Here is a 23,310-nt window from a genome sequence, read left to right as displayed (position 1 = left end):
GAAAGTACTGAAATAAACCTCATGACTGCCTAGGTTGGGTGGATGTCTGTCCCCAGGGCAGGCAGTGCCCCTCTGGCAGCCTTCCTCTGCTCTGCTTTTGCTTCTGCAATGAGAAGCAGCTGTTGTGCTCAGGAATGAGCTTCCATGTTGCTGGGACAGGGATTTAGTAACAGGATGCAATATCATCTCCAGTCCTTAATCCACGCCTCAAAGACAGAGGGGCTGTTTATCTCTGGCAGGGTAAAGCTAAGTGCCAGCATCAACTGTGGGCATCGTTCTTCTACATTTAACACTCTCAGTTCAGTATTAATGTTTTAACATTTTACTTGCTTCTCCTCATGTTAGTGAAGCAGCAGCTGTTTTTAAAATGTCCTTTGCTTTTCTGCAAGCTCATGGGCAGGGTTCCATTTTGTCTTGGCCACTTAAGTTCACCTAAGTTCAAATGAGCATCTGTTTTATTCTACGTACATTATTTATCTCCTACTGTAGAAAGAACCGTGGTTGGTGTCAGTTAGCAGGATGTCTTGGGAGCCTGGATCCTATGGCTGGTTACAGTGTAGCCAGCTAGACAAGTCCCAGAAATAAACAAGGATGTGGGAGTGTAAAATCAGAGTGGAGTGAGACAGTTCTTCAAAACAGTTTTTTATTTTAAAAAGTGCTTTTCTGACAGAACTGGATTTATTGAGGGTTGACGCCATTCAGTAATGGATTTGTAAGGAAGAAAAAAAGTCCTATAAATTCTTATTCTGAAGTAGTTATTTCTCTAGAAATAGGCTTTACTTTGAGTAAGAAATGAATAGTTAATATACAAAACAAATTCTTGAGATGAACCCATAGCAGGGTCCTCTTCTCAGAATGTAGTTGTATGTTGTAGAAACATGGAAGAAAATTTGCAGGAAGGAAGCTTTTAATTATTGGAAGGTGGCCTAGGAACCAAGAAGATCATGTTCCCTTTTGCTGCTGCTATAAGCGAGCATGATTTTTCAAGCTGACCATTAATTAAATGCATATTTCTCTTGCTACTTGAATCTTTTTTTTAGGATTAAGACTGATGTAAGGGAGCAGAAGAGGGCTAGCAATTGATAGGAAGAAGAGTAGAAATTGAGACTTGAAGGAATTTGCTTTGTGTATGCATTAGAGGGCGGAAAATAAAGGCTTTCAGCTGGTGTGAAAATCCGGCAGGAGTTACCTGCTGGAAGAGCTGCTGAGCTGCCACTCAGTTCACATTTGGGCTCAGTGTGGGATCTTGGGAAGCTCTGGTTCAAGTTTAGCCACAGGTATCCAGAGTGAGCTTGAGAAAGCCTTTGTTGCTTTTGGTGTCTGACAGCAGGGATCTTGGGTAGGGATGCTTTAAGGGCTGGGAGGCACCTGTGTGTGCTCTGGTAGACTTCTGAGGCCACGTGCATCTCCCTGGGTGGCAGATCTTGCCACCCTGTGTATGGCCTTGCTTCACTGAACAGTGTCTCTTGTTTATTCCCCTCTTTACCCTTGCAGGGCAGATTGCACCTCCCAGCCACCTGATCAGAGTGGAAGGGAACAGCCATGCCCAGTATGTAGAAGACCCCATCACTGGGAGGCAGAGTGTGCTGGTCCCCTATGAACCTCCCCAGGTATGTTGTGAGCTCGGGCTGGTGGCATCCTGGCACACAGAGGGGTGGGAGTTGTAACCTTAGCCAGAGGAGTTGGGATTTTGGGCTTTCCTCATCACAATTGATCCCTTCTTCCTTTTTGTCAGAAATGAGCTGTGAAACACCCTCTTTATTCCTTGAGAGCAGGGGTTCTTAATTTCTCTTAAGGAAGCTTTGTAGTGGGGGCCTATTTCACGCTGTTCCGATTGCAGTCCAGCTTGGGAAATAGGAGAGGAGAGCTTGGAAAAAGCAGAGCTCTCCATCCTCCCTCTCTTCTGGTCATCGTCTTTGTCTCATCCAGGTTGGTACTGAGTTCACTACAGTCTTGTACAACTTCATGTGCAACAGCAGCTGCGTTGGAGGGATGAACCGCCGCCCGATCCTCATCATTGTGACCCTGGAAACCAGAGAGTAAGTTGTGCATCACAACTGTAACCCTTCTGGCTCCTCTTCCCCTCAGGGCAGCATTCCATATCCTTAGGAACAGCTTCATTCAAGAGGCTATAGGATATTTTTTAGATGTTTGCAGGTGGGAGTTGCCCAGCACTCAGGAAATCTGGATTGGGAAATGGGAGATGCACAGTGTGGTATGAAGTTGAGAGGAGCTGCTGGCCTGTGTCCAGAATGCTAGCTGATGTTTCTCCTTACCTCTCTTCCCAGTGGGCAAGTCTTGGGCCGCCGTTGTTTCGAAGCCCGTATTTGTGCTTGCCCAGGCAGAGACCGCAAGGCAGACGAGGACAGCATCCGCAAGCAGCAAGTGTCTGACAGCACAAAGAATGGTGATGGTACGAAGCGCCGTAAGTAGCTGGCAGAGCTGGGCAGATCGCAGATTGGGCTGTCACTGGGTGCTTGTGCCACGGGGACAGAGTGGTGCTGGGCATGGGCTTGGAGGCAGGAGGGCATTAGACATCTCTTTTCTGAGGGTGAATCAGCCTAGAAAATGAGCTGGTGTTCACAAAGCAGTGTCTGATAATCTGGGTTTGTGGGCTCCCTTGCAGCACTGCTGGTGCTAGATTAGCCCTGCCAGTGGTGGGTAAAGGGGTGCTTATTTGCCACCTTCCAGCTGTATGGCTGGGACTTCAACCTTTTGAACCTTCACTGCCTGTTTGGGGCCATGCTGTTGTTCTCTGCTTCATCTGGCCAGTGTTCTGTGCTGTGGCAGGTGTCTTCCAGCCACAGGGATCTAGACTGAGCAAACAAACCGTGCTGTGCATTGGAGATGCTCTGGCAAGTGGTCTCTCTCTAAAGAGATCTGAGTACTCACTGGACATGCAGGATGTGGAAATCCACCTTTGGTTTTGCCCTGTACTCAGTGAGGGCAGCAGGCTGGACAGCAGGGCACAGGTTATGACAGGAGACAGACTGGAGTGGGGCTTTGTTTTCTTTGTGAGTTCTGCTCCCTGCCAGTGGTCTCACCTTCGTGGATCACTGATTCACCAACAGCTCGTGAGCCCTGTAATACCAAAACTTTCTGTAACTTTCCTGTAAAGAGCCAGTGTTTGTTCTAAGTGTGGCTTGCCAGGGCTTTGTCATATATCCAGCATGCCTTGGCTGATGTGTTTCCCCAGGTGACATGGTCAGGCAGCATCTGCAGTCGTGTCTGCCTTAAAGAGCCAGGAGCTGCAAGGACAGTTCTGGAGTGGCTCAGGCAGAGATCCCTTCAGAGCACTACAGATCTGAGCTGGCCATGCACTTCTTATCTCTTTTGTGTCTCTCTTTTTGCCTTTTTCTTCTTTGTACACTCTTCCTTTCCCTCTCCCCCCTCCCCTTTCTTTTTTTTAATGGGGTGCCTTTGGGGTTTCTCTTCCAGCTTTTCGACAAGGAACTCACGGCATACAGATGACATCTATCAAAAAAAGGCGTTCCCCAGATGATGAGCTCTTATACTTGCCAGTGAGTTCTCTCTGTCTTTGTATTTACCCTATGTTAGCTATCTTTGACGGTGACTTGAGGCTTACCTAGACTTCAAAGAGAACTGAGGATGGGGTTGGGGTGTGAAAGGATAATTTTTATTTTCTTTAATACTATGAGCCACCTATTTTAAATACATACTCCAAAAAAAAAATATTAAAGATCCCACTAGGTGCTAAGAATGGCTTATGCAAGGCATATGGGACTATCCCAAGGGATCTGTCTGTCCTGGTGGAAACATTGTCTGAGGTCTAACTAGGTTTCCTCCTCTGTCATTGCTGGGTCTGTGGCACGACCTTTCTCTAGAAATACTGGGGGTTATCTTACTGATAGGTGGATGCTTCTATGGCTTTTACATGTATTGCCATTGTAATTCAGTGATAGGAGTGAACTATGCTGTATTAAATGCAGGCTCATAAAGAGCAAGAAATACCTCTAACTGGCCATTTAGCTCCTTCCCCATGAGCCATGTTTAGTTGGATAAATCACAAACCATGGTGTGCTTGGAGGAGAAGGGCGAGCCAAACCCAGCTCCCAAATTCAAGCGCTGTCTTTTGGCATGTGAGATTCAGCACCAGATCTGCTTACATCTGAGGCAAGTAAAGACATTTTCTGTCTAAATAGGTTGGATCAGAATGTTGCTTTTGGCTGGCGTAGATTCACGTTGAGCCATATGACAACCCCAAGATGTTCATCAGCCTTCAGTGTGAGATTATCACTCTTCAACATTGTGCTGCACCTCTAGAACAAGACTTAGCAGTTTTATTGTGCGAGCATAGTGTATAAGCAGAGTATTTGTATCCTGCTCTGGTTGTTTACTTGACTTTATCTGAAACTCTCTAAGGTGACTACAGTAAGGGCTATAATGCAGTCCTTTAAAGCTTTTGTTCCCCCCTCCCCCAACCCCCTTTCCTTTTCCCATGATCCAGGTGAGGGGACGGGAGACGTATGAAATGCTGCTGAAGATCAAAGAGTCCCTGGAGCTGATGCAGTACCTTCCCCAGCACACGATTGAGACCTACCGGCAGCAGCAGCAGCAGCAGCACCAGCACTTGCTCCAGAAGCAGTGAGTACCACTATGCTTGCAGTGTCAGTGCAGTGGGGAGAGTGGGAAAGGGGGAGAGAGGAGAGAGACACAGAAGGCTGCTGCACAGTTGTTCACAGGGACAGGGTGCTCAAATGAGGGCCAAGCAATGGGACAAAGCAGTCTTCCTTCCCCAAGTGTGTGTCCTGACTGCTTGCGAGGTCCCTCTCTAGTCTTTCATCCCTCACATTTCACCTTTTGGCCTCAGAGGGTGAATGAGGATGGGCTCAGTGCCTCATTTCTGACCTTCAGCCAGAGCCCAAGGCACAGCACAGCGAGGCAGAGCCATTGAGAGCCTGTGGTCAGAAACCTGCTGCGTGTGCCCGTCCCAGCTGGGGAGCGCAGGCTGGGTGCACTCGTCTCTCATCTCTCCATGGGAATGGCAGCAAACATGGAACCATCTCCATGCCTTCTCCAGCGTATCCATCTGAGCATCTTGCTAAGAGTATGTAGAGTTGGGACTGTGAGCACCAGCTCAGCTGAGTGCTTGGACCCTGCTGCAGAGCATCTCTGGTGCATTGGAGGTGGTACAACAATGTTCAGTGGTACAACAATGGTTCAGGTTTTTCACCTATAAAACAGGCAGCTGAAAGTCGAGAGCAAGGGTGAAACACGCAGCAAGATTTCCTTTGTGGCCCGTGGGCACTTCGAAGAAAGATTCTATACACGCTTTTAAAGTGTTGTCAAAAACTGCACTTTGCCAGCTGACTCTTCACATTGCTCATGAGAAATCCTCCATCCTCCCTGAACTCAGCTGACAGGGCTGCGCTGGGATTGCTTTGGGAGCTCTAAGTGCGAGGTAGATGGAGAAAAGAAGGGCCAAATAGGTGTCTGGGTTCCCAAAGCCTTGCAGTTACAGAGGCTTGGGTAGAGAATGACTTCCCAGACGGGCTGTAAGCGGTGTCATTCATGGGCATTGCTTCACCTGCTGTCTCGGGTGACAGAAAATAGCCCCCTGGGCTGTAGCTGTCTGCCAGCGGTAGTGCTTCGGATCTCGTGCGTTCCTGCTGGGAAGCTCTCGCGTCAGGAGGCTGTGGGTATAACTCATTCCTCTGCAGAGGTTAGCATGGGGCCAAGGCACCACATAAGTCCCACTTGAGCCTGTAGGGATTTATTTCAGTGCCTTGGCCTTGTCTCAGGACTTCTGCAATACCACAGCTTTCTGCCAGATCTCTGCATGTGTTCACATTTCAACCTGTATGTTTTTAGTGTCAGCTGGAGTCTTGTGGAGGTGTGAAAAAAACCTTCTGCCAAAATGTTTGGAGCATCCAAGGGCTCTGTACTCTTTTTTTGGGGCACTTAAAAATCTCATTATTATTATTTACTTATCAGTCATCTGCACTGTTTGTATATACCATAGATTGTATTTACTAGCTCCTAGGCACTGTGGCCTTTGTGTGCTCTGCTGCTTGTCTTCAAAGCTTCACCTGAACCACAGCCATTTCAGCTGAGAAATGGTTTTGTAAGCAGGAATGGACAGCAGCAGACGACAGCTTTCCCTTGGTGCTGATGGTTGGCTTTGCCATAATTACTGTTTTCATTCTTTCTATATCAGTAGGATGGGTTCCTGGCAAATGAGGTTGGTATTTGTGTTACCTTTAAGACCAGCATGTAGAAGTCCAGCCATTTAATTTAATGAAACTTCTTTTGGCACGTCTCCTGGCACTTGTCCAGTTATATACTTGTTTTTTCTCAGTTGCTGAGTGTGCTCAGATACACGGGAGAAAGATTAAGAGCTTTTAAGAGTGCCAGGAGTGTGGAGAAGAATAACTTTTAGTGTTTGTCCAGAGCTGCTGCGGTTGTCTCTGCAGACAGCTTGCCATCAAGAAGGGCCCTCTGTGCTGAAATGCATGTTCAGGCAATAGTTTCTTAGGTGCACTTTGGGTTTTGCTACTTTTTCCTCAATAATCCAGGGTATGACTTAATATCTGAATGAATGTGTTCAGGGCAAAGGGATGTTTAGGCTGAAAATACTCTAAGATGAAATTGCACCCCAAAAAAGGAGCATCAGGTCTGTGTGAGAATGGGTTAGAGCAGCTGCTTTGTAGGGAGTGGTTTGGATAAGAGCAAACTTCCACTGTGAACAGGTTGCTGGGAGGACTTTTGCCACCGCTTCCTTGTCAGGCTGGCCAAACTCAGGAGCACAGGGACTCCTTTTTGAATCTGTTCTGGCCTCTCACTTTGTATGTAGGGATGTACTTTAAAATTTCGGTCTTGATTCACCTTTAGTTCAATGTACACATGAGAAGTGGGAGCTGGGAAAGTGTGTATGCTGTGACCAAGCTGGAAAGTGTTGGAAGCTGTATGCCCCAGCAGGGCTCTGTGGGACTGGAATGGCTGAAAGTTGCTGTTGGCTCTTCCTTCTCAAAATAGAGCAGCATCCACAAATGCTCCAGAGTCAAGCCATGGTGGAGGAATTGCTTGATTTTCCAGGTTACTTTTCTGGGCAGTGATTAACATAGAAAAGCTATCTAGGTGTGTGGAAAGAGTTTTCCCTTTCACTCCTGCAACATGGAAAGCTTCAACTTTTTTTGAAGAGTAGGAAAAGCAAGATTGAGATTATCATGGTGGAAAGGTAGTTTTAAAAATATAAATCTGTCATTTTGGAAAACAGCTGTATAATTGCTCTCGTGCACATACAGACCAGCAATGCATTTGACAGGCCAGCAGATGCAGCTGTCTGACTATTCTGGAATAAAAAGGACAAATCTGGTGACAATAAGAATTCTTGTGTCCCACTAGATGACCAAAATACTGCAAAGCCAGACCACAATATTTCTCTGTCTCATCTCCTCTCTCTGCTTGCTCCTTTGTGCATGGTTTTCTCTTATTTACTGTTATGCCAAAATACCTTCATGATCATAGGTGGGAAGTTTTTGGGTTTTTTCTTCAGTTTGTTCTTCCTTTTTCACTATCAAATCCTGGGGCCCATGCTTGAACTGCAGCACACACATGTTTATTTAGAAGACTTCCTTTTCATAGTCTGCTGCCATTTGTGTAAAATATAGATTTGCCAGATGATTACTGCTGTGAGAGATGTCAGAGGTGGCTCATGCTTTGTTGAGGAGGAAGTGTTTCCTCATAACCCTGCTGTGAAATACATTTACCATTAATATTCCCAGAGAGTTACCTGCACAGTCTTTAAGGGTTTCACTAGAAAACCCTTTTCCATGTGGTGGGTTTCACTCTGCTGAGCACTGTTTTCTGAACTATCTGTATTGCAGTTTCCTTCAGCAGAGAATCACAGAACATTTCAAGGTGGAAGGGACCCATAAAGTTCATAAGGAACACCAAGTCCAACTCCTGTGGTTGAAGGGTTTTCACAAAGTCTTCCAATGGCTACCAAGAAGAGGGCTCTTATGTCCAAGTGGGATCTTGTACCCCAGAAAATATTTCTTTCCTATCAGCAGGGCTTCAGCTACCAGCTCACTGGCTGCCTTTCAGTCTAGTGAGCAGCACAACTCATTATCCAAAGGAGAAGGAATTAACCTCATAAGTGAGCTGTGACAGAACTGAGCTATCCAATGCCTGGAGTGGCCCAGCTGGGCTGTGAACTGCAAGGATCCCAGTGCTTGCTCTTGTGGGAAGGGGGCTGGTGGGGAGGGTATTCCTTGTACCTTCACCTCGTTAATCTGGCTTTTGGTGTGAAAGCTAATAGTGGATTTTTGCATGGTTTGGTTTGGTTTTGTAGTGCTGTGCTTGCATGTGAACTCCAGGCACCTGGATAGCGTTCTCACTACAGAATGGCCAAGGTGAAAGGAACCAAGTAGAAGTGCTTTGTGAGCTGCGAGGATACAATGCCCTTCTGCATCAGCTGGCGGCCCCAGGGACCCCTCAGCTTTTCAAAGGGGAGTAGCTGAGCTGTAATCAGTATGGCCAATAGGCACCATTCTCCCTGTCTAGCACCAGCTTCTGGTTTTGAAGTGATTGTAGTTAGAAACGGACTCAAAGGAAGTTGCTACTTCTTTTCCCCTTTGGCTGAATGCTTTTGTTCCTCTTGTGTTTGTCACTGGAAACATTATCAGGGCCTTATTTGTACCCATGAGACTAGGACAGAATCAGATTTCTCTATTAACTGGTTCTTCTCCCTTCCTTGCCAAGCACTCCTTGTGCCTGGGGCTTTCCAGCTTCCTAAATCTCCCCGTTACATACCCTCACTGTAGGTGCTGAGACATCTCCTTTTTCCCTCTGAAAGCCCATACTGTGATCATGAAGGTGGAAAGTGACTGCTTCTCTCTTGGTGGCTGGCAAAGGGTCCTGTACATTCATCTTTTTCTTTTCTCTGGTTCCTTCTTTACAGTCTCCTTTCGGCCTGCTTCAGGAATGAACTCATGGACTCAAGGAGAGACCCTCCCAAACAGACTGATGCCATCCTAAAACATTCCAGCCCCCCAAACCCGTCAGTATATCCATAAACCGAGCTGGCAGGGTCACTTTGCCCAGCTGGCAGGACTAGAAACAGTGGGGCAAATACACAGCCTGATAGCAGCAGAGTGAATAGTGAGAGCAAACTTCTGAAGGGACTCAAACTTTGCAAAAGCAACAGACACTTCTACAGACCTCTTAGCTGTAGCCCTTAGCGTTGCCAGGTCGGGAACCACGATGTCATCTGTCTTGGTGTAACTTTTTTTCCCGTTTTTGTAATGCATTGTTACTCTTTCTTCTTACTTCTGTATTTGTGAAACTCGGCAGGGTTTCTCTGAGCAGGTCTCAATTTTAAAATGCCTTTTGTCTTGTTTAAGTTAAAAAATGTGTCCATGGACTGGGGGGATGGAAGCAGAGGATGTGTGTTTAAATGGTCTGTGATAGTCAATTTGGCCTGTTTTAATGCTGGTCATGCACTAATAGTGCACGTAGCTGATGTATTTGTACTGCTGGACAGGGAGAGGTAATAATTATATGAACTGGCACTGCTAAGAAATCAATTTTTTTTCCTGTAGAAATGCCCTCTGCTTTGGCATCAGGAATTGTTTCCACTTACTTCCAACCTTAAAGGGTCTGATATAAAGTACATCAAAATTGTAAGGAAGACTGGGTGACTTTGACTTAGCACCAGCACTGCTGGCATTGATCCAGCTTTACTGAACTTACAAAGTTCCTCCTGACTCTATAGGCTCAATCCAAGTGGTGGGCTGAACTTCACCAGTTGAATGTGTGGTTGAATTGTAGCGACATCCATGTGTGCCCAGTGTCCTGTCCCTTTGCAACTCAGGGTATAAAGGGTGGAGTGTCCAAAACTTCCTAGTACCCTACCTGTGAAAAGGGGTTGGAGCTTGCCTCTTTCCTTACATATGTTCAGAAGTTGCTAGATGCTGCCTTAACATTTTCATCAGCCCTGGTATGTTCTGCCCCTTCTCTCCAAGCCTCAAAGGAGAGCAGTGCCAGCATATGTTGTAGTTGACTCAGCCAAGTGGCCTCAGGCCATGTCCACCTTGCCCATTAATCCTGCAGCCAGAGGGTCTTGCTGATTGTGTCCATAAAGTGCATCTGGGTTTAGCAATTCCTTCACAGAAGACCTTTTCTGAGCAAGGACTTGTAAATTCTCACACTGCTTCTATCAAACTCTGTCTCTGAAAGCCATTCATACAGGGTTTGGCTAGGCAGGGAGGAGGGGTCTGCATCAAGCCCCGACTGTCACAAGAGAGGGGCAGTCAATAGGCAGGTGACATGCCATGCAGTTAACCTGGCCATGTTGAGCATGGCACTGGATGTGGATACTTGCAGTGAGGCAGGAGGGATTTGAGGGTAGACATTTTGCCCACTGAGAGGTGCTTAGACATCTTTACATGAAGAGCAGCCCTTGATGCTGGGAGGGAAGGGTCCTTCAACACACACTCTCAGGCATTGCTTCTAAGGAACCCTCCAGTGTTCACAGGAGCAAGAAATACAAATGTGAGGAAGTTACTGAAGGTATACCAGGAACAGTGGCTGGGGAGCAGAGCTCAGTTGGAAATGCCACTGATCAGCAGCTTCTGAGAAACTTGGGAGGCTCTATCAATCCTGCTGGGGACCTGTGTGCCCTGCAGTGCAGTCTGTGCTGGATTTATTTGGGGTAGATGCAGCTCTGACAAACTCGTGGTTAGGCAGTGTGAAGAGAGGGTGCCTCCCAAATGTGTAGTGGGCCTCCTGGCCACCCACCAAGGGAAAAAAGCTTGATGCAGTTGGAGAAGATGCTTAATTCTGATCGTCACATCATCTGCTTCCAGGCAGCAGAGCGGGGATCTGAGCAGGTGGTGACTCGTACTAACATCTCCTTTGAGAGCTGTATCCTGTCTCTGGGTATCTCCAATGTCTTACCAAGACTTGCTCTACTGTAGCACTGTGGAGGAGGGCTGATGGAAAAGAGCCCCCAAAATTGGGATTAAGTATATAAATAATAGCTAATTAAACACTAGCAGTGCCTCTTTCATACAGTTGCACCTCTACCATCATTCTTCATGTAAAGCTAATCAAAACCAAGTGCCTCTTTACCTTCCCTGGAAATTCCAGGAAGTTATTTAAGATAACAAAGCAGGTCACTATGATTCTCTGCCTTTTTATTTGGGTAAAGAAAGGCAGTGTGATTCCTTTCCCTGTCAGAGGTGGGAATCTGAACTGTGAATGCAGCCCAGACATAGGATTATGCTTGGCACTGTTGTCTGTTCTTCCAGTGAAGGTTTATTCCTGGATTTTTGCCTTGTCTGCTTCTGGATGGCAATATGGAAATACTTTGACAGGGGAATACTGATCTGTATCTAGAGCTCTGCTCCTGGGCCTGTCCACCAGCAAGGTTGAGGAGGCAGCCCACCAGAAGATAGAAGGCATCCACAGCCTGCACTGGAAGATTCCAGTTCATCATTTGGTGTGGCCTCTAGGAAATCTGTTGTACTGTAATGGGCAATACAACATCTGAGAATTCCACTAAACAAGAATGTAAATTATTTGAATCCTGTTGTTTCCTGGAAAGCCTTTCTGATTTGTCCTACTTGGCTATAAGAGGATGATGATTGTGAAGCTGATCTTAGTGGTGACTTGATTTGCTTTCCATCTACCAGGTGGTTATATTAGAAGGTGCTATTCTTTTTTTCTTTTATCAAATACCTGGAGCCGAAAGCAATTTGAGTTGCTTTGTAGTCTGTCCTGTGCAGATAAAATGAGAACTTTTCCCAGCTGTCTTTTCATTGCTTCTTTGCCATCTCTGTGTCTTCAGGAAAGTAAACCTTTTCCTTTCAAGGAATAATAACCAAGTGGACTAATTGGGCCTTATCAGTCAGTCAGGTCGCATCAGTCTGTGTCAACTACTCGATATATATCCACTCCCTGTATTACAGCTCCATTCCCTGGAGAGCAGGTTGCATCCACGGCCTGCCTTGAGAAATTCCTATACCTAGAATCTAAGGGGAGTCATTATTGCCCCCCTGTCCCTGTGCTGTAGTTCCTGTCTGCCCAGTAACTGTTGGAGCTCCTCCTTTCCATGCTCCCAGTGAGGTACCAAGCCTACAAACCACTGGTGGGATTTCCAGGTGCACTGTTGTTAGCTTTAGAATAGCAGCAGTTGGGGTGTGGGGAGCAAGGGCATCTCTCTGCTTTTTAGTGTCCTGCTCCTTCATGGGCCTTTAGAGCAGCTGAGTGCAACTGAGCATCATCTGTGTCACTTGTGTGCCATTATTAGACTACGTCAATGACACCCCAGTGTCAGTGATGGGAAACCTTGCTTTGAAAACCATTGTCAGTGAGCATGTTGGCCTCATATGAACTCGGGATGTGATCCTTGGAGTGGCTACTGAAAGGGAGTGCAGACACAGAACTGGAAGCTCTGATTCTACTCGTGTGTCTCTGCACTGACTGGCTCTGGGTCTTCAGGGACAGCAAACTGTAGGCACAGGGGCTTGGGTGAAATCTTAAACTCTGAGCCTGAGCTGTCCAGTTGCATTAAATGAACCTTTGATGTCATTTTCATTAAGGCTGCTTACATGGCTGTGTGCTCCTCTGGTGAACGAGGACTCTGGTCTGCTCAATCAGGTAATTGGTCTATCCCAGCAGTTTTCTACCTCTGGTGAAGAGCTGGTATCCAGTGAGCTGGGAAAACGTAGTTATACGAGGTAGCCTGTGAACTGAACTTTGTTCATATATGGGAGAAGAAGGAAGTTCCTTCCTGACCTCTTGAGATGATCGGTATATGCCTTGAAGCATGAGAAACTGATTGCCCTCATATGAGCTTGCATAACTACAAATGTTATTTGCTAAATAATTACATAGCCTCTTGAAGAGAGAAAACTCAGTTGCAGATTGTGACTCAGTGCCTTTTGTATCAGACTGTTCCAAGAAGTATAATAATCTCTTAATTGAAGTCTGTATACCTTGATATTAAAATGCATTTCATTGGCATTGATATCAAAGAAATGTTAGTGCTCTGACTTCTAATCTTTCTTGAGACATAGTAAGTACAATTTTAATGAAAATCACTGTGCATGACATTCTTATATCTGTTTTTAAAAATGGAGGAAAAAAGCAATACATTTTATATGGATCCTCAAACACCATGTAGTCCTTGTGCTTAATACCAAAAACATTTTCTTGTGTTTCTAAGGCTCTTGCTATATTGATGTGTGACATTAATTTTCAATAAAATTTTGTATCTTGGTTTATCTTGTGACTTTTCTTCGGGTAGATGGCTTTCTGTAGGCCTTTTAAACATCTGCTCATGTGATGGAATAGCTTGGTTGAAACTGGTATGGGCACAAAGAAAAATGCTTGTTTTCTGTTTTATTCCCTTGAACTTGATTGTGTTAATCTAGACTCTTACGAGTTAGAGTGGAGTCCCTAAGCTATACGTTCAAGTATGCATTTGTTTTCTAAAGCTTTGGGTTGGCTTGTGTTTGATTGGTTTTTGTTTTTCTTTTATCCCCAAAGTATTTTGTAGTCTCCTAATTAGCTTTGCTGAGATCACTGTTGGTGGCAGAGGGCAGAGATAGGCCCACTACTCCCCTCAAACAGTGCAACTCAGTCTCTTTTGGGAAGCCTTTGTTGATTTGATTTGGAATTTCGCTGTGTTCACTGACATCCTCACTTGCAGATCATGCAGATTTTGCCATAAGAGACGCTTCAGGTGTGTATTAACTTCAGCTGAAGCTCAGTTAAGATAAGTGTCTGAACCTGTGAAGTAGAAATACTCATTGGTCCTAAATCCAGAAGCCTCTTAGGCTAAGGGTGGTGTCAACCTGACTTGAATTTCATGGCTGGCCTCAACTTTCATAATTGGGGAATTGAAACCTCAGATCTGAATCATTCCCTTCACTCTGAAAAGTTGGGTCTGACCTTCATGGCTCAGTTTCACTTCCCCTTGGGAGTTGCTGCCATTGTTAATATTAATTTGTGAAGCTTCTTGTGCTTTCCACTTCCTTGAGTCTGTGAAGTTTGCTGGATCTTGTCCTGCATCTTCACTGCCAAAGGACAGTTCACACCCTTCTGTACCTCCTGTAATTGTGTAATTAGGTAACATTTCTTCAGGGCCTTAGATACTCTAGCCTGTTAGCATAGATGTTTTCTCCACCCAACACTGCAAGTCTTGAAAGTGCAGGAAGCTGGAGACAATGTAATTGTGTGGAACTTGACCTTGAGTGCTGAAGGTTTTAATAAATTACCTAGGAATAAGACTTTTCTTTCCTTTTACACTTTGCTTATTTGGAGTAATAATTATTGTATTTGCATAGAAGAAAAGCCAGTTCCCAGGAATTGATGTAACCAGTTACACCCAGATGGAAACAAGTTTCCCAATGGGAAATAAGATGGGAATGTGCCCTTGGACATTCACCGTGGGGGTCAGTGTGATACGAGTGCTGGGCGACCGCTGCTCTGCAGGGTGACCAGGGCTTGAGGGTACTTGTGCCTGGGAAGCGTGGGGATGCAGGCACATTTCCCAAACCTTTGCCCAGGCCTACAAATGCCCCTGGTGTCAGAGAGAGAAAAACCTGCTCCCTTGTGGCAGTGCTGTGCCAATTGTGCTGTTGGACCAGCTTTAATGATAATTTCCTGCATATCCCACATAAGACCCCACTCCAGGTGGGATGCTGCAGCCGTAACTCGATCTGGGAGCTGGGCTGCCCTTCAGAAGCAGCCCAGTCTTGGCAGTCCGGATCTCTTACATGGTGGGACTGCAGCTGGGACCCTTGGGGCTGGGCAGCAGGGAGCTCTGGCAAACATCTCTGGCCCACTCCATGAATATACTGGATGGAGTTTGGGGCTGGAGGGACCTGAGGGAGGCTAGTGCTGTTGTCAGGTGGTAGCAGGAACCTGATCCTCTTTGCAAGCAGCCTGCAGGGTTTGGATACCAGCTTTGCCTTGACACTGACAAAAGCTGCCTGTTGGCATCCCAGGCAGTTCTGAACATCTCAGCAGTGGTCCCTGAACTGCATGGAATCTGTCTTGAGCAAAGAGCCTCTGGCTGTTAGAAACACACCTGAGAACAGCCTGATTATATGAATAACTAGAAATTTTGGGAAAAACAAGGTGATAAGTATGACCCGATCTGAAAAATTGTTTCTGCAGTCAGGTTTCAGGGGTATTTAGGATGGTTTGAGGTGTTCTTGTTCTTATGAAGAAGTCTTTGACCACAAGGAGAGTTTAACTTAAAAATACTCTTCAAATCTTTGCAGATGTTTGCTGGCTCTCTGTATATTCTTTTCAACTGAAAAAGTTGCATAGACACTTCTGCTTGAATAAAAAGTTTCAACCAATAGTTAAGCTTTCCTTTTTTTGGTATTTCACTTTTTTAAAGTGAAATAAGTGCCAAGAATATCTGGGAAACTTCTTATTTCCTGTTGACTCATTCTCCAGTGATCTTTATCTGTGATGCTCCTGTGGTGTCAGTGATTTCACTGGCCATGTGGCCCCTTGGGTGCACACTCTGAACAAGCAGCTGCTGTGATCCCTGTGCTAACATCTCCTTGGTTTGCAGGACCTCCATGCAGTCGCAGACCTCCTACGGCTCCAACTCTCCACCACTCAGCAAAATGAACAGCATGAACAAGCTGCCCTCGGTCAGCCAGCTCATCAACCCCCAGCAGCGCAATGCCCTGACCCCAACCACCATCCCCGACAGCATGGGAACCAACAGTAAGAAACCCTTACTCCTTCTTCTCCAGTTCCCTGCGTGCTCCCTGCTAGTCTGAACAAGGAGACTTGGCATCTCCAAGTGGCTACTGTTAAGCTGGAGAGCCTGGAGTCCTTCGCCACAAACCTGCAGAGCCAAATAAATACTGCTCGCTGGTGTGCCATGGGGCAAGGCTTCAGCATCCTGCTCAGAGCCTCACAGGGTGAACAGAGCTGCTTCTTGCTGCAGATCTAGCTGGCTGCACTGTCCCCTGGCTTTCAAGACTTTTTTTCTTCTTCCTTTCCCAGCAGAGGAGATGCAAATGTTGACATTTTTTTCCTTCAGTTCAATTCAGACAGTTCTTAATTTCAAAGGAAACATCTCGCAGCTCTGTTCCTCCTGGCTGCTGCTGTGTGCTCAGCAGCCCTGTAAATCCAGGATGACAGACATGGTTCTGTGGGCAGAGTTTTGTTGGGGCTTTTTTGGTTGGTGTTTTGTTTTTTAATTTATTTCAGAACAGCTGGACTCTTGCCCACACCTGTTGCTGATCCCCTTCTGGTGCTCTTTCTGTCTCTGAAAACAAAGCTGTTTGGCTGCTGTATTAGGTTACTCTGCTGGCTCTGTCCTGCTCCTCTCCTGTGGCAGGGCAAGCCAGGGTTTCTATCCAGCCTGTCTGGGAGGGAAGGTGATGCGATGGTGGCACTTTCTCCCGTGAGGGGAGAGCTCCAGAAGGACTGTCTGTCATCTGGTCCTTGGCCCTGCCTGAAACTTCTCATGAGCTTGCCCTGTGTAGGGCTTTACAGGGGATTTCAGGCTGCTTCAGCTGTGGGTGCTGTCCTTGGGTGCCGTGCTGGGGGCAAAGCAGGGGTCTGGGCGTGCCTGGGTAACAATGTCCTCCTCCTTCTTCTCTCCTCCAGTTCCCATGATGGGCACCCACATGGCCATGACCGGTGACATGAATGGCCTCAGCCCCACGCAGGCGCTGCCTCCTCCCCTCTCCATGCCTTCAACGTCCCACTGCACCCCCCCTCCTCCATACCCCTCAGACTGCAGCATCGTCAGGTGAGCGGGAGCAGGCTGCCCAGCACGTTTCCCACACAAAGGGAGCAGAGCCCTTGGGTCAGGAGCCTGAATGATCCTGGAGCACTGGATCCCACTGGGCCCTTGGCAGTCCCGAGGCTGGCACCCTCTGGGCACCGAGCCTCAAATCCCCACCTCTGAGCAGCTGAGAGAAACAGGGAGATTAGGACTGCAAGACAGCCGAGGGATGCAGCATCTGTTGGACTGGTGGAGTTTGAGGGCACCAGGCAGTCTTGCAAACATCTCTTGTTTTTCTTTTTTCCCCTTTGGACACTTGACAAGCCATGGCTGGAGTCAGAAGCCCCTCTGGCCTTTGTGAGGTCAAACCAGTTGAAAGATGCTGCCCATAAACGAGGAATCCTTTACACTTAGGGAGGAATGTGCTGATTGGAAGGGCATGATGTGTCTGAGCCCCAGACCCCATGCCTTGCTGAAGCCCTCTGTGCATGCACCAGGCTGCCATGGGCTCAGCCATCTTCTGGATGACGTGACCTGGCAGGAGGGTCTGTTTTAGCCCTCCTGCCTCAAGACCCAGGCTGTGCAGCACTGGCTCTTGACTAAGGCAAGATGCTGCCGTGAGGGCTGTCTGCTGGGTGCTGAGCTGAAGGACTCCCTCGTTTGTTTGATGTGGCAGCAAAGTGGCTTGTTGGCCTGAGATGTCTTGGAGGAGGTCAAGCCAAGGGTGAAAGCTTTGTTTCCTGTTGCTGCAGATTGGCTGAGTGTTTGGTTTTTCTGTGGTTTGGGCTGTTGCAGCCAGGGTGATCCTATTTTCTCTCTCCTTCCTTCCTTCCTCCTCTGCAGCTTCTTAGCGAGGTTGGGCTGCTCATCCTGTGTGGATTATTTCACGACCCAGGGGCTGACCACCATCTATCAGATTGAGCATTACTCCATGGATGTAAGTAACTCCTCACCATTTCCTTTGTTTGCACTCTTGGCCCTGCTTTAGGAACAGGTCAGAAATCCAGACTCAGTATACTTTTATTTTACATGGTTAGTTTGATTTAAGGCTGTTGCACGTAGAGAAGAGATGTTGTGAGGTGAAGAGAGGCTGGACTTGGGGCCAGCACTGTAACTGCCTTGCCTGGCAGAGAGAAAGAGTGTTTCCCCTTCCCCAGCTCTCTCTGTCTGAGCCCCCGAAGTGGCCCCAGCCCACGCGCCTGTTAATTCTGCAAGGCTCAGTTTCAGTTTACACCTCACTTGCCTGCAGACAAGTAGGCTGTCCAGAAGTGGTCTGCATTTTTCCTCCCTGCTTCTGTTTTCTGGCCTTGCCTTAATCATCTTCCCTTGCCACTGGCATCTCACCCCTGTTTGTTGTTTTCCCTTTTTTACTCTTGCATGGCTTTTGCTGTAGGGTTGCTGCTTCGTCTCCAGAGCCATTGCTCTCTTCTGAGCTGGCTGTCTCATTTTTTTTCCTCAAGGCGTTGGGAGACTGTGGTGCTCTTGCTCCCTAGAGTGGGCTGCCTTCCTTTTGCTGCTGCTCTAATTAGAAAAGCTGGCCCAAATTAACCAAAGTTGGTTGCTAATTTTTTCAGAAGCTGATACCATGTATCCCAGAGTTTAGGTAATGCAACCCTCAGGTTTTGCACCAGAAATGATGGGGCCTCAAAGTACAAGTTTTCTAAGGTTATGTCTGTTATTAAATTTGGTTATGTTCAGGTAATTAAGACAGTTCCTACAGAGTCACACCCAGAGCTTTGAATAGTGGAGCTCAGGCTTGGATTCTATAATCATTTTGCAGGCTTAGAATTAAACATGGACATTTTCAAAGCCATTGACCTTCAGCAGCCCAGCATCCCCCACCACTGACAGCCAGCAGATCTCCCTGAGGTTGCCTTGGAGGCCTTGCAGTCTAGTTAGGCTTCTAGCTTTTGGTCACACGTCTTACGCATGAATGAGTGTTTCGTGCACCTTAAAAATAGACTTTGTGCCTTCAAAATGGTCCATTGCTGCCTCATGGCCATACACACCTGTTGCAGAATTAGTGGCTTGTCTTCTGCAGCGTGTGGCCACCTGGATTTTAGCAGCTGTGGTGGTTCTTGGTGGCCCAGAGGCTGTGTTCACTCCTGTGTCCAGCTTTCCGTGGGATTGCCCCGCTAAGCCCTGCACCTTGCCTTGCAGGATCTGGTGAGCCTCAAGATCCCGGAGCAGTTCCGCCATGCCATCTGGAAGGGCATCCTGGACCACCGGCAGCTCCATGACTTCTCCTCCCCTCCCCACCTGCTGCGCACCCCCAGCGGCGCCTCCACGGTGAGCGTGGGCTCGAGCGAGACGCGCGGGGAGCGGGTCATCGACGCCGTGCGCTTCACGCTGCGGCAAACCATCTCCTTCCCCCCCCGCGACGAGTGGAACGACTTCAACTTCGACATGGATGCCCGGCGCAACAAACAGCAACGCATCAAAGAGGAAGGGGAGTGAGACCCTCGGGCCCCGCTCCACCCTGCCTCGGCCACGAACTGCTCAGCCCTTCGTTTGTCTTCCTTCTGCTTGGTACTGCACCCCCGGACGAAGGGCGGAGGGAACCTTCTTGCTCACTCCTGCTAGGTCATGCCCTGGGTGCTGTCTGGGTCGTACTCCTGGACTGCAACCTCCACCCCAGCTCTTGCGAGAGAAGAGCTGAGCGAAGGGGGAAGGCGGGTGGTATTTCCTTGAAAACCATTGACCTTCTTGAGAAGGCCAACTTGTTTTGTGTTTTCCTTTGGGGAGAGGGCTTCTTTTCTTGACTTTTGAATCTTCACACCTTGTGGGTGCCCTGACCTGCACACTTGTTTCTCTCACCCAGTGATCCCACTTTGAAAAGCAGGAAGGTTAAAATAAAATTCTAAAAAGCCAAAAATAACCCCCCCCAAAAAAAAACCCCAAGCAACCAAACCTACCCCAACAACAAAACCAAATGCAAAAAACTCAAATCAACCCAACCCTGAACTGACAGTTTATCTGAAAAATAAATGGGAATTGATCTGCTGAACGCTGCACTTCAACAGCCTCTTCCTGTGGAGCTGAGTGCTCTGTTCATGTGTAATATTCTCCAGCGGAGACAGCACATGCACTTTGCTGGGCAGGCCAGCGCTTACAGCACCTGCATCCTACTTTTTCCTTCTCCCTCGCCTTCTCTGGAAAAACCAAGCCTGCTGTCTCTTCTTGTTTTGGATATACATCCATATGTATGTCCTGGTTTGCTCCTTTCAGGCTCAGAAGCGTAAATAAAGCTACTGGTCACTCTTGAACTCTGCTCCCACCCAACCTTTAACCATGCTGTAATACTACTGACATTTAAGCTATAGAATTAGGCTTTGCCACACATGCAGCCTGGCTAGTTTAGCATAAGGATTTGCCCACCTAGCCTCCAGTTAAATGGAGGAGCAAGAGCTGCACACTGGTTTGTAGGGCTTCAGCTATCCTAAACTCAGACGATCTTTTGTTTAGACCAGGCTAGATTGGTTTCCTCCCAAGTAAAGTAGACCTGTCTTTAGATGTATCTGTAATAGGCTGGAACCTGTTGTGTTTGTTGCTATAGGTTAAGTGACAAGCAACTAGAAGTGGAGACTTCAAAAATAACTGCCGACTGCCTTAAAACAAGGACCAGTTCCTGGTACTATGAGTGTTGTTACTGCAATAAGCCATGTTTACATGAGAAATTGATTTTTCTCTGTTTTTTCCTTTACTGGTTCTACCACAGTTGTGCTCTGAGGCATTTCCTCTGACTGCCAGTGGTCCTGTGGACAAATAACTGAACAATGTGTGTTTTCACATTTTTATTGGCCAAGGTAGTAAGACTCTAAGGTATACAAAACAAACCTAAGCTGAGGAGCAAGGCTCAGCACAGCTGCTTTCAAGTTGGCTTGCTCTTTTTAACAGTAAGCCTGGCTTTTTTTTTTTATTTTTTTTGCTGGGGAAAGATTAAAAAAGCAGCTTAAATAACTTGTTATCCTACCTTGCTATGGCTGAATATTCTCGTTTCAATGCAGTGGCTGTTTTGTGGGCCCTGCTCTGTGCCACGTATTTCATTTAAGTCCAATATGGTTAGCATCCTCCATCTGTCTGTTGTGCCAGGTCTGTGTTGCATTCAAAGACTGCCTTTTGGTAGCTGTGCAAGCCTGTTTTGGTTAGCTATAAACGGTAATGCCAGATGGTTACACTGTAAAGTCTGTATATAAATATTTTTTTGTATGTGTAATTTTTTGTTTTCCTACAGCATAACATGACAATTTTTATTTCTTCTTGGGCTACTGGGTCTGACAGAACCACAATAAAATGTTGTTGTTTGTTTTTCTGTTTTTTAATTATTATTTTTATGCAGGATGCTTACAGTTACAAATCGTGTAACAAACAACTAGTCACTGGATGAATATATTTGTATTTTTCATACTGAGATTACTGTGTTACTTTGCAGTTGAGTGGGGAGGGGGCAGGTATTGAAAGCCTGTTTTATCATTTTATTTTGTAACACTTCAAAGAGCAGTGTCCTAGATTTCAAAGTATTTAACGTGCTCAGTGTGAGAACTTACTATATCTCTTTATTTTTTTTCTATATGGTACAAAAGAAGCAAGTCCTCCTGCTCTTGACTTGATGCAATGATTAATTCAGCAGGGCAATGTTAGTGCGGGGAAAGTGTTAGTGCAGATACTTTACAAATCCCTGGAGGTGAATTAGGCTGTTCCCTTCTCACCTCCAAGGTTTTGCATCTCCATTGTATAGTCCTTCTGAGCTGCTTCAGTACTGTACATACATTGATGCAAAAGACACCGTCATTTTTAGGACCTAAGAAGCTTCTGACTATAAAGGTTAATGCAGTTAATGCTGTTCCCAGAGTCTGGGTGCAAGCACTTCAGTATCTGCTTTTCAACTCAGCAGCAAGATGGAGCTTTTCTGCTGCATCACTACTGATTAAAATATATGCTGTGAAAACCTTTTTTCTACTGTATGGCACTATGGAGCACACTTCTGTTTAACTGGAATCGTCATGAGAGTTTGAACTGCTGTAGCTTTTACCCTCCCCTGTAGAGCTGTGATTTTGTTTTGTTTTGATGCATCAAAGTGTTATGGCTTAATCGAGCTGAGAATCTACCAATGCTTGTAGCAATGACAGTGTTGCCTGCACCAAGACCTCGGTGTGTCGTGGAACACCTTGTTGTTGAAGTGAGTGAAAATAAAAGCCAAAGCTGAAAATGACACTGAATTCCCAAACAACTTCTTTTACTCCTTGTGCGCCACCTTGGAAGTGAGCAGGAGTGCTGCAGTGTCGTCTGAGCAGCTGGGGCTGTGTCACCTTTGCCCATGGGTGCAGTTTTCTGTCCCCACAGGATTTGTGTCATGAGGGTGTGTTCCAGGGTACTGTCACACATCCATCTGCTGCCTTTCTGGCAGATACTACAGGTCAGTTTCATGAGCCTCTTGCTGAACTGTGAAGTGTTCAGCCTTTAGCATAGCTCTTTTTTGCCCTTTCATCAGATTTCCTTATTTTATTTCTGAGCAGGGCACCAGGTAGTGCCCCACGTTCCATGTCCTGCTGGAGGGAGGGAGTGTGTGCTTGGAGCAGGCAGGGTCAGTGCTGCCCTTTGACACCCACACTTGGGAAATAGCCTCACACCCAAGACTTTGTGCATCACCCTGTGCATCCTCTCCCCTAGCAAAGCCCTTTCCTTCTCCTTTGCATCTCAATTCTTCTTCCAAGGATTTGTGGTAAGAACAGCTCAGAGCCAGTGGGGTGGCTGTCCTGAAGACAAATGGGAGTGGCCTCCATCAGATGGGGACTTCATTCTGTCCGTGGACCACCTATTAACAGCCCAGCTTAATCAGTGGTTTCTGTCAGGGGTCCCATGGCTGTGTCTTGCAGTTTTTATGGGTTATGGTTGGGGGGGGGGGGAGGATGCTTGGGAATGGGGAGAGTCAAAAGAAAACCCCACAAAGGTCTTAGAAGAAGAGGCTGCCCTAACTTCCCTTGGGAGCTGGTTTAATTTGGGTAGGGAGTGCCCACCTAGTTTCTTTGGTTCTGATTGCTATTGCTTTTCTTTTTTGTCAAACAATGAGAGAAGCAGTTGACTCCAGATACCAATATCCAGAGGTATCAGTACCCTGGTTGCCCTTTGGCAGTTGGGGATTGCCTGAATGTGGTGTTAAAAACCAGTAATGCTGTTCTCAAAAGAGAGAAGTGCTACTAGAACAGCTGTGAGAACTTGCGGTTTCAGCTGATGGGCTCTGCCTCTAGATGAGCAAACTGGATCAGATAAGATTTCAGTTTCCATTAAACAGGTAGGCTTGAGATATGGTTGCAATTTCTGACTGCTGTGATCCACTGCTGAAGAGGGGAACCTCTACACTGCTTAGGTTACAGCAAGGGTATCAGTGTTGAGGAATCCCAAGCTGGTGCTCTCCCTTTTGCTCTCCACCCATACCCACTGGAATTTTGTCTTTGGATATTGGGATGCTTCGTATGCAGGCACGAAGTTTTCAGGGCAGGGATCCATTACAAGCTTCCAGCTGTGTTTTGCAAGCCTGGGTGGACCTCTGAGGACGTGCATGCCCTTCTCTGCTGTTA

The 23,310-nt window shown here is 46.8% G+C and overlaps 1 protein-coding gene across 4 annotated transcripts in view; it reads left to right on the top strand.

The window, feature by feature from the left end:
* Nucleotides 1-21,337, top strand: part of TP63 (tumor protein p63) — a 101,287-nt gene extending 79,950 nt beyond the window's left edge. For 2 of the 4 annotated variants that reach the window (XM_082288383.1, XM_082288385.1), the window contains 9 exons: nt 1,495-1,610; nt 1,930-2,039; nt 2,289-2,425; nt 3,439-3,521; nt 4,469-4,605; nt 15,560-15,717; nt 16,612-16,756; nt 17,576-17,669; nt 18,893-21,337. In XM_082288383.1, the coding sequence (XP_082144509.1) occupies nt 1,495-1,610; nt 1,930-2,039; nt 2,289-2,425; nt 3,439-3,521; nt 4,469-4,605; nt 15,560-15,717; nt 16,612-16,756; nt 17,576-17,669; nt 18,893-19,189 (1,277 nt within the window). In that variant the 3' untranslated portion in view covers nt 19,190-21,337. Of the gene's footprint in view, nt 1-1,494; nt 1,611-1,929; nt 2,040-2,288; nt 2,426-3,438; nt 3,522-4,468; nt 4,606-8,923; nt 9,403-15,559; nt 15,718-16,611; nt 16,757-17,575; nt 17,670-18,892 lie in introns of those variants that run through there. The other 2 variants (XM_082288384.1, XM_082288386.1) reach the window with 2 other exon arrangements.
* The last annotated feature ends 1,973 nt before the right edge of the window (nt 21,338-23,310 follow it).

This window comes from Coloeus monedula (genome assembly GCF_965178545.1).
Source record: "Coloeus monedula genome assembly, chromosome: 10".
In the NCBI taxonomy this organism is placed as follows: Eukaryota; Metazoa; Chordata; class Aves; order Passeriformes; family Corvidae; genus Coloeus; species Coloeus monedula.
The sequence above is the reverse complement of the archived record's forward strand: the minus strand, read 5'-3'. Positions and strand labels throughout refer to the sequence as shown.